General features: G+C 44.2%; 1 protein-coding gene across 1 annotated transcript; it reads left to right on the top strand.

Annotated features, from left to right (window-relative positions):
- The first annotated feature begins 227 nt into the window (after window positions 1–227).
- Window positions 228–9692, top strand: Creg1 (cellular repressor of E1A stimulated genes 1). The gene is made up of 4 exons (XM_017799967.2): window positions 228–629; window positions 4120–4239; window positions 5248–5432; window positions 9473–9692. The coding sequence occupies exons 1-4, from the start codon at window positions 276–278 to the stop codon at window positions 9474–9476; spliced, it is 663 nt and encodes a 220-aa protein (XP_017655456.1). The 5' UTR covers window positions 228–275; the 3' UTR covers window positions 9477–9692.
- Window positions 9693–10767: the final 1075 nt, after the last annotated feature.

Here is a 10767-nt window from a genome sequence, read left to right as displayed (position 1 = left end):
CTTTTCCTAGCAATGTGCCTTATGCAAGTTACTTAATTTCTTCTAGACTTTGCTTATCCTTCTGTAAATAAAACAAGCAACCCATTTAGACATTCGCAGTCGGCCCTAAAAGTAGAGCCAGCAAAGTTTCCTCCACCGGGCTGCAGGGCAGCCCCGGGACCACGCCCCCTGCAGACTGCAGACTCTGATTGGCTCTCTGGGGGGGGGCGGTACCCTTGCGAACACTCTGGTAACCCGGGGGAAGGTCGCCAGGCGGGACTGAGCAGACTGCAGCCATGGCCGGGCGTGCCCGTGGGTCAGTGCGCTCGCTGCTCACCGCCTTGCTGGCGCCCGCGCTGTTGGCACTGCTGGTGTCGCCCGCCCGGGGCCGCGGGGGCCGGGACCACGGGGACTGGCACACGGACAGGCTGCTGCCGCCGCTGCCACCCCGCGATGACGCGCCGCGCGTGGCCCGCTTCGTGACACACGTCTCAGACTGGGGCGCGCTGGCCACCATCTCCACGCTGGAGGCGGTGCGCGGCCGGTCCTTCGGTGACGTCATCTCAGTCAGCGACGGTCCCCCGGGCGTGGGCAGCGGCGTGCCCTACATGTACCTGAGCCCCTTGCAGATGACGGTGAACAACCTGCAGGTGAGCGGGTTTCCCGGGCCGGACGTTGCGGGGCCGGCGGCAGCCCAGAGAGCCTCGAACTCTTAGCCCGAGTTTTGAAGCCGGCTCAGAAAGTTCTGTCTCTTCTGCCTGGAGCTGGTTAGGCTGAGACTAGCATCCTGGATGTTAGGGCAACTACCAGGAAGTTCCCACTGGGAACTTCCACTGGGTGAATCACGTGGCCGACTTCACTCCCATCAAGTTGTCCTGAGTCATATTGGTCACTGTCTCTCCATGAACTGGGCTCTTGTTGTTTAAAAGTTTTACAAAACATACAGATTGGTGGGTACCCTTTCCTATCTCTCCGACCTTTCCTATTTTCAGTAGGAGGTTAATACACAGCGTTATGGTTGACTGCATTCTTTTGGTATCCATATGCATGGTGGTCTTATCAGTTGAGGTCAGGACTGGTGGGAGGGCTGACTCCTGGCCCTTTGCCTACCCTCTGGTGCAGAGCCAACCTGGTACCTCTGGTGGACCTCACAGACACAGCCTGGGAAATAAAATACACACAGGTGCCCAGGAATGGGGCCTGACTGTGTAGATGGTCTTTGTGGGAAAACTTGGTGAAACTTGTAAAGGTGAGATGAGGGAAACTGATGTTTAATTAAGCACCTATCTATGCCATGGGACTCCTTAGTCCTCGCATTTCTGTTCATTGTAACTCTAAGAAGTAGTTTGACTATCCTGGTTTTACAGATGAATCTGTGAGGGTTAAGGTCAAGAAACTTGCATGAAGTCAGGGACCAAACCCTTAGCTCACCTCAGATCCATCTGTCTTCAAAGTACCGGCCACAGATTGGGACCCATGAGCTTCAGGGTGTCCTTCAGCCCACACAAATTCTGTTTTAAACATGTTTGAATTAGTTACAGCCTTTTAAAACTGAGATTGTAGACACTAGGGAGATAGCTCAGATGGTAAAGTGCTTGCTGTGCAAGCATGCAGACCTGATTTTGATTCCCAGCAACCATGTGAAAAGCAGGCATGGCAGCATGTACTTGTGATCCCAGCATTGGGGAGGCAGAGACTCCCTGTTCAGTCAGCCTGAGTCAGTGAGCCTCTGGTCCCAGTGAGAGACCCTACCCCAAAAAACAATGGCTCCAGCTTCTTGAGGAATGACATCCAAAGTTGACCTCTGGTCATTATACACTCATGCACAGACAGACAGACACCCATCCACCCATACCCACCCACCACAAAATTAAATAAATAGAAATTCTACTTTAAAAATGTTGTTTCTAGCCAGGTGTGGTGGCACACGCCTTTAATCCCAGCACTTGGGAGGCAGAGGCAGGCAGATCTCTGTGAGTTCAAGGCCAGCCTGGTTTACACAGTGAGTTCCAGGCCAGCTGGGCTCTAGCAGCACTGGGGGGGGGGGGCTACATTTTCTGAGAAATGAAAAGAACAGAGTATGCACCCCCTTCAGCCTAGGCACATTCACCCCAATTCACCATCTTCCCAGACCACTTGGCTCCTTTATCTGCCTATCACATACCCCTTTGTTAATGATACTCAACTGGCCTGTAGATCTCTTGGGAAGAGTTTTGAAAACATAATGCCAAGACACTTTATTCTAAAACAATACCCATTACCGCTTCAAACCCTCACTGATGATCTGATGAGGAGGGGGCAGATTGAGCACCACCACTACACACAATTAGGACCTATATTGTCATTCTTATTTTGGAAATGAGGACACTTGAAACTCAGAGGTGCAGGGACTCACCTGTGACCAACTAGCTAAAGGCCAGCAGGTAGGAGGACTCCAGTGAGGTATCTGAGGTATAGAAAGGAAACATGTGAGGAACCTACCTTAGATTTCAGGTTTCTATGATGGCACTGAAAAGGTGTTGCCACTTCAAAGTTTGTGTGATCGGTGTTGATTCCATCAATTAACCAGACAAAGTTGGTTTCTATTCTACTTTTCTTCTCCCTTCCAATCAGTGGAGGAGGGGGAAATAGTTTAGAAGGAACAAGACTCATGTTTGAGACTTCTCCTGTGTAAAATACCAGACATCTCTCAGAGGTTGTGAGGCTCAGTTATACTTAATACCAGGATAGTCCTCTTTATGGTCTTTTTCTTTCTTTTAAAAATATTTTATTATTTTTATGTGCATGTGTATATTGCCTGCATGTAGGTAAGGGCACCTGTGTCATGTAATACCTGTGGAGGACAGAGGAAGCTGTCGGATCCCCTGCCATGTGGATGTTGGGATTCGAACTTCGGTCTTCTGCAAGAACAGCCAGTGTTCTTAACTGCTGAGCCACCTCTCCAGCCCTGATGGTCTTTTTCTTTATGATGTTTTTGTACAGCAGATGTTTCTAGGGATATGTTTGTTGATGTTGGCTGATAATATAGTACCAAGATGGGCTATAAGGTAATGAGTCATAAGTGAAATCTTACAGTTTGATTCTTTGTACAAAGACCTATGGAGATTGGGATTTTAGCTCAGTTTGTAGAACACTTGTGTAGCATGCACAAAGCCCCGTGTTAGATCCCCAGTACTGTATAAACCAGACTTGGTGATGCATGCCAATAACCCCAATATTTGGGATGCAGAGGCAGAAAGATAGGCCTGCCTTTGACCTTTTTATTATTTTTGTTTTATATTATTTAAGTTTTGATTATGTCTGACTTTTCAGCCAGATCTTAAAGTCACAGAGGGGAGAAACCCTTTCTTCTTTTTTTTTTTTTCTGGGGGGCAGTTCTCAGACCTTGCCTAATAGCTGGGAGTCAGCAAATATCTTGGCTAATTTCTCTGAGAGATCTTTATGACGGTTTTTGATGGACCATTGTGAATTGACAAAGTTCTTCACAAAGACACTTTAAAGAACTGGGTATCCTGAAATTCAAGGTGTGAATTTTGCAGTAATCTGTAAACAATTCCACTTTCTGAATAGGAACAATTAAGAATTGGTTTGCTTCATGTTTTGAATCTGAGATAAGCGTTCTCTTGTTACCAGGGAATGGGAAGCAGGAACCAGGAACTTGTCCAGTTTTGAGATTGCATGACAATTTTCTGCTTCTAGGAGATAACCAAGCAGCATGATTCAGCAGTTTTCTTGTTTAAATTGTGTAACTAGCTGCTTGAGCAACTATGGTATTTTCTGCACTAGTTTCTTATTAGAGTGTAATCCTATAGATACTTCAGTGAGGCCTATCACCAGTCCTGGTTTGGGGTGGTACTATACTATTATTCTTACTGATATGGAACAGACAGGAAAAAAAAATGTTAAAATAATTCCTAAAATTTATTAATTTAAAATATGACCCCCTCCATACCTTCTTGTTGGGATCAAGATCCATTTTTATTTGTGGAGAATTTTTCCCAAGTGGAAGGTGGCATTTCACAATTCACTGTTTCATGGAGGAACTATGTAGCTCAAGGGACACTGTATGCAACTTGTGATATTTATTACCTCTCCCAAAACCATATTTCACATCAAAGGACCTTCATTTTCTCTCTGCAGGAAAATCCACAGGCTACGCTGACTATGTCTTTGGCACAGACTGTCTTCTGTAGGAAAAATGGATTTGATCCCCAGAGTCCCCTGTGTGTTCACATAATACTCGCAGGAACTGTAACCAAGGTAAATAGTTACTTCCAGGAAGAGAGATGGGTTTAAAAGAACATCATCGTGTTAACAGTGAAGGAGGGGATCTTTTGAGACTAAAATGCAGTTGATTTATGAGTGGATGCACAGTGAGAATATTTGCTAATATGTAAAGTAATTCCATGAAACTAAAGGTTATAGCCAGTTTTTCTGTCATGTAGGTTTCAGTAGGATACTTGGGAGTCAAATGAACTATTTTCTGGAGCCAAATAGATGTCACAGCTGTAAGGCTCCTACATTAAATTACTCTTGCTAAAGAACATCTGTTCAACCATTGCTCTTGTGTTTTACATGGTACCATATTAACCTGTCTGGGCTCCTTGTCTTCGTGTTTTACATTGTTGTAAGTAGGCCAATAAGAGGAGTGTCCCTACTAAAAACTGGAAGTGAATTTGGACAGTTTGGGATGCGACCTAGAGGGAAGAGGTTAAAAGACACTTGAGTGAAATGTCACGAGCATGGATTGATTGCCGAGCCAGCAGTTTGCTTTCTGACCATCATGAATAAGTATCTCATGACTTCTGTCTGGAAATTCTCTGTGGATACATCTCTGTGGATGAGAATCCTTGACTGTCAGGGGCAGGAGGAATGCAACAAATGCTCTTGGGTCCCATTGTCTACTTCTAAGCATTTTTGCCCTTCACATTTAACATGTATAGATGTTCATAGGTGTTCTGGGTAATGTCTCAGGCACAGGTAACATTGTAGTGCCCTGGGTCAGTTGTTCTGATAGCTCAGAATTACTGCTGAGCAGTGAGACTCCATTCTCTTGATGGTTTCTGACCTGGTTGTATGTGCTGTTACCAACTTTAAATCATTATTCTGTTTTCTTCAAGCTACCTTCATTTGCTCTTAATTAAGGTCAGATTTGCAACCAAATAAGCTCTTGGCAGGCTCTCTGGAGTGCTGGAAGCATGCATTCTTAGCAAATGAGAAATGAAATAGTATTGCTATAAGAATATTTATGTTGTGTTTGTCCTTTAGGTGAATGAAACAGAAGTGGACTTTGCAAAGAATTCATTATTCATTCGACATCCTGAGATGAAAACTTGGCCTTCCAGCCATAATTGGTTCTTTGCTAAATTAAATATAACCAATATCTGGGTGTTGGACTACTTTGGTGGACCAAAAATAGTGACACCTGAAGAATATTTTAATGTCACATTTCAGTAAGTAATTATATATCAGTCACCTTCCAATAATGCAGCTGATTTTGGTGGCACTCAGCCTTCTAAGACAAGGCGTTTAACCTTTTCATATTCCTTGGGCTCCTATGACAAGCTAGGACCCCTCTTAATAAAATAAGTAAGATTACAAAAGAAACAAGCTCAAAACAAAGCAAAACAAAAGAAACCAGCTCTATTGAAATGTAGTTATAAAATATATTTAGATGTGTGATGTAGCATTGGTAAGCTTTTGAATTAATATTAAGTAGTATAAGAGCTAGTAATGATATACCTGTAATCCCAGTCATGGGAGGCAAAAAGAATCAGGAATTCAAGGCCAGCCCCAGCTGTATAATGAGTTTGAAGTCAGCCTGAGCTACATGAGACCCTGTTTCAAACACATAACAACACACACATATACAGGGAAAAATATAGTGATGAACCTGTAACTTTGCTATCAAAGTAGTGAAAACTGAAGACTATATTTTAATACATTTGCCACAGCCACAACTTCAACATGATTGGAAGGGATTTGTGATTTCTCTCTTGCTGTTGGAAACAGTCACAGATAGATACACTGTCACCACTATGGTTTGTTACCTATAACCATAATTGAAGGAATAACAAATTTCAGTTAGTGCTCAATTAAAAAAATAAAATTCCATCCAAGTCACACAACCCCTGAACTCTACCTGAAGGTCTGGCCACCAGGAAAAGTACTGACCCCCTTTTTAAGGCAGTGCTTGTTGGGCTCTCAACAGAGTCCAGGTGTGACTTGGGGTGACCTTTTTTAAGAATCAGACTTGGTGCTCTGGACTGTGGATGTTCCACATCTGAGTGCCAGCAAGTGACCCTTTCCCTGTCAACAACATGTGAGTGCCTGTGGGGAGATGTGTTTTATCTTGCTAGGCCTTAGATGCTTAGAGGTGTTGAAACTGACACCAGAGGGGCCACTGGAGGGAATGGAGGAGAAAAGGGCTGCATATGTGGCTCTGAACTGGGCCCTGAGGCTTGGCTCAGAATCTCAGCATTACAAAATAATAATAGTGCACACCTTTAATCCCAGCACTGGGGAGGCAGAGGCAGCCTGGTTCAAGGCCAGCTTGGTCTACACAGTGAATTACAGGCTAGCTGGAGCTACTGGGAGACCCTATCTCAAAAAAAAAAAAAAAAAAGACCACCCCACCACCACCAAAAAACCCCCACAAATAAATAAACAAACAAACAAACAAATAAATAAATAAATAAATAAATAAATAAATAAATTACTAAGGGCTGGAAGCAGATCAGTAGCCCAAGGCCCTGGGTTTGATCTTAGCACCGTAAGAAAATAAAATCTTATTTGAGGGTAGAGGAGAAAGAGGTGATCAGATCTGGATTAAGGTCAAGAGGCCAGAATCCAGGGACTAGGGCTTTTCCCAGGTGACACTAGGAATTTTGGCACATCTGGTATCCCGAAGCCAGATGGGAGGTGATGACAGTAATCACATCAGTCTATAGAACATGTATTTCTGGCTGGTGCAGTGCTTATGCTTCATAAGCATTAGCTTAAAATTTCACCACACCCTTATGAGGCACGTACTGTTTGCTTGGCTGTAAAATGGAACACCCATGCGGAGGAATAGAGATGTGCTTCCAGATTTACTGCAGGACGTGGTGGTGCTGGGATTTAAACTTGCAGCATTCTGGTCCCAGAGGCCTCACCTGGCTCCTAATCCTGCCCTGGGGGCCCCTCTCCATTTTTCATGTACTTGTTTGTGATGACTGACTTTCTTCAAGGAGGTTGGTGGCAATATTAAGCTAGACTTTTATGTCTTGGCTGATTCTGGAGTGCAAATTCTCAGCACTGACATATTCTCTGTCTGATTTTATTGTAGAACAGTCCCTGTTAAACTATGTGCCCCCCTCATGATTGTAGATTTCTTCGTGGCGAAGTTCAGGGTTATTTTGTTTTCCTATTTTAGTATTATAAGCAGGGCTGAGGACAGTGCATGGCCCACAGCAGGTGTTTAGGAAGCACCTGCTGATTGCCCATTGATTGAAACAAAGACTCAAACCATCAGAGTAAAGAATTCAGTGGGTCCTGGCATTGATTTTGCTGCCACATGTGCAGGAAAAGAGGCATGGGCCACTGACCCTCCTCTGGGCTGGCTGAGCATCCTCCTTTCTAGAACTATGGAGGTAGCAATTGTGAGATTATTACCAAGCACCACATTATCAGGGAGAGTGACAGCAAGAACGATGGGTTGCTCTTCGAGGTTAAAGTTTACCTTCCCGGGACATCACAATCTCCAAAGTGCAGTTATCTCTGTGTAAATAACATGCCCAGGGCAGTGCTTACTTTAATAACAAAATTAAATTATGTTTTCCCTTAAGTCTCTACACTGAGTGAGTAAAATAAAGGCTCCCAATCTGTTATGCAGCTGGGTAAGCACTTTTCTGCAGATTAGAGATAACACAGAATCTTTGCCCCTAGTCCTGAGGGGAAGATCAAAGACTAGGGCAAAGTGCCCCCGCCTCTGTGCTGCGGCAGTCTTAGGAAAGGAAGATCCCTGAAAACTGCCCTGTCACCAGGTGCCTTTGGCTGCTGATTGCCATTTCAGAGTCTGGGAGTGGGACCCCCCCCCCGTTCCCCGCCCCCGTCCCCCAACTGCCGTTTCCTGTTGGTACTGTGTCACAGTCTGGGTACTGTATGGGTCTAGCTATGAAGGCTGGGCTCCCACATTCTAAGGGAACCACTCATGGGGGCCTCACAGCATTAGAGGGATCCTCACATTGGTAGCTACCTTGCTTGGCTTGCTCAGATCAGCCTCAGAAGATAACATTTCTCCAAATAATACAGAACCCTCTGCATCTGAAAGCTGCTGGTATCTTGAGAAAGTGCCCACACAGGGGTTAAGCCCACCTGCTAATTTACATGTTGAGTGAAGATTTGAACGTTTTCCTGATGTTTTCCTATATTCTTGAGACAGCAGTTCTCCTAAGGAGGTCTCCATTGCCTCCTGTCACCTGAGGCCAGAGCTGCAGAGAGCCTGTGCCAGGCCTTACTTAGATGTTTCCTAACAAAGACAGAGGCAAAGAAAGATCATGGGTTGCAAACTTGCCTGGTCACCTTTTCCTGGATATGGATTTCTTGATTGATGGTGGCTTCAGCTGCAACAGAAAGGGGGTGGGGGGAGGAACAAAGTCCCAGCTGGACTCTGTATCATTTAGTACTGGTCAGTCACTGCTCTCTTGTTCTTGGGGAACATTTTTTTTTTTTTTTTTTAAAGATAGGGTTTCCTGTATCATACACTGGCCTAGAACTCACTATATAGCCAAGGTAACCTTGAACTCCAACTCCTGTCTCCATCCCCAGGGTGCTAGAATTACTGATGTGCATCACCATACCCAGTTTATACAGTGCTAGGGATTGAACTCAAGAGTTTTGTGAATACTGGACCAGCCCTCTCCCCAGCCCTGTTTTTGCTTTTTAAACCTTCAAAAATTCTTAAATGAGATCATTACAGCAGCCACAGCAACTGGCCTGTTAACAACCCTCATAGCATTTATTAAAATGTCAGAATTGGAGCTGGTGAGATGGCTTAGCAGTTAAGAGCGCTGCCTGCTCTCCTGAGGACCCAGGTTCAATTCCCAGCACCTACATGGCAACTAACAACCATCCATAACTCCAGTTCCAGGGGAATCTGATGCCCTTCTCTGGTTTCTGGGGGCATTGTACAACACAGGTGCACTTATATACATGCAGGCAAAACACTCATACACATAAAATAAACAAAAATTTTGTAACCTCAGAATCATACAGAGGAGAGATGCTTGCTAAACTGAGGTGTCCTAGTCTTTGTCCTGTACCTCTTGAAACCAGAACTCAGGAGTGTTCATTTTAACAAACTTGGGCAATTCTCCAGGACTCCAAAGTTCCTGAAATTAACTTAAAATTTTACACTTTAGGTCACAAATTTCTTTAGTCCTTCCTAAGAGTAAATGAACTTTTAAGACTTGCCAACCCAGTAACTGAGATAATTCTCTCTTTTCCTTCTTAGGTGAAACAGACTGTGGTGAATTGAACCACACATGAGAAGTTTCTCTGGGGACTGAAAAGATGGTTCAGTGGTTAAGAGCATTGCTACTTTTGGAAAGACCTTGGTTCAGTTCCCAGTACCCACATCATATGACTTACTACTGCCTGTAACTCCAGTTCCAGGGGATCTGACTCCCTCTTCTGGCCTCTGAGGGCATCTGCACTCGTGGTGCACTTACATATACTCAGGCACACCCCCCATACACACAAAATAACGAATAAATAAATCTTTTTAAAAAAGAAGATTCTTGGAATGGCTCATGCACACTTACAGGGCTTGACATATTTCTGGAAATTCCACAGACTGTTATTCACCATCTGTCACATGTTGATTTGTTGCCTTGTGTACAGAATGCTGTTAGTCCTGTGCTGACAGCCATTTTCTTAGAGAAATGCATTTCTTTTTAATCAAGGTAGTTTTGTTTCATCCATTCCAAGTGGTTTTTAGTGGTGCTCACAGAACAACAGATACCAGGTATGGATTGCTCATTGGTTCAGTACTGGGACTAAAGTCTTTATTGCTGGCAGCTGCTATGCCTACAGCGCATCCTCCTTACTCCAGCTGCCTCCTGAGCCCACACGTAGGGGCCTTGGGTAGGGAGCCTGGATAGGGAGGTGGACCCCTGATACAGAGCCTATATGAAGCCTTCACCAGTAGATAGTAATGAACACAATGGAGATTCCTACTGACATCCACTTGGGCCTAACAGTCTGGGGATATCGCTGATCCAACAGATGGCAAAACTTGCATATAAAACTTTCTAAACTTTATATTCTGAAGTCATAGCTACCCAGAACAAAAGAAGTCCAGAAAAATTTTCCTGGATTTGACGTCCCACCTCAGTGGACACCATGTGTTCATTCTTTATCATTTACAACATAAACTGATGGGCACAGCTTGCTTGGTAGAGTACTTGCCTAGCATTCATGAGGCCCTGGGTCCCCTACCCAGCACTGGGGAAGAAAAAAATGACTTTATTTGCTGAAAAGAAAATTGCAGGAGAGGAAATTTTGTATATATCTTTTTTTTTTTTTTTTTTTTTTAAATGAGAATTAACCCAGGCACCAAACAACTCAGAACTAAAACCCTCCTGGACTGCTCTTAACATGATCTGAGACTTCCTCAAGTGTTCTGCCTCTCTGAGTAGCTCCTGATGCTGCCACCTAAGTCATATCTGTGGACAGATAATGTGATCCCATGGCATTTTTCCCTTTTTTAAATTGAATTTTTGTGAATTTCATACATTTTTATTGTAT

The sequence above is a fragment of the Nannospalax galili genome, unplaced genomic scaffold, assembly GCF_000622305.1.
Source record: "Nannospalax galili isolate Female #2095 unplaced genomic scaffold, S.galili_v1.0 scaffold1811, whole genome shotgun sequence".
Taxonomy (NCBI): Eukaryota; Metazoa; Chordata; class Mammalia; order Rodentia; family Spalacidae; genus Nannospalax; species Nannospalax galili.
Note: the sequence above shows the minus strand (reverse complement) of the source record. Positions and strands in the feature narration are given on the sequence as shown.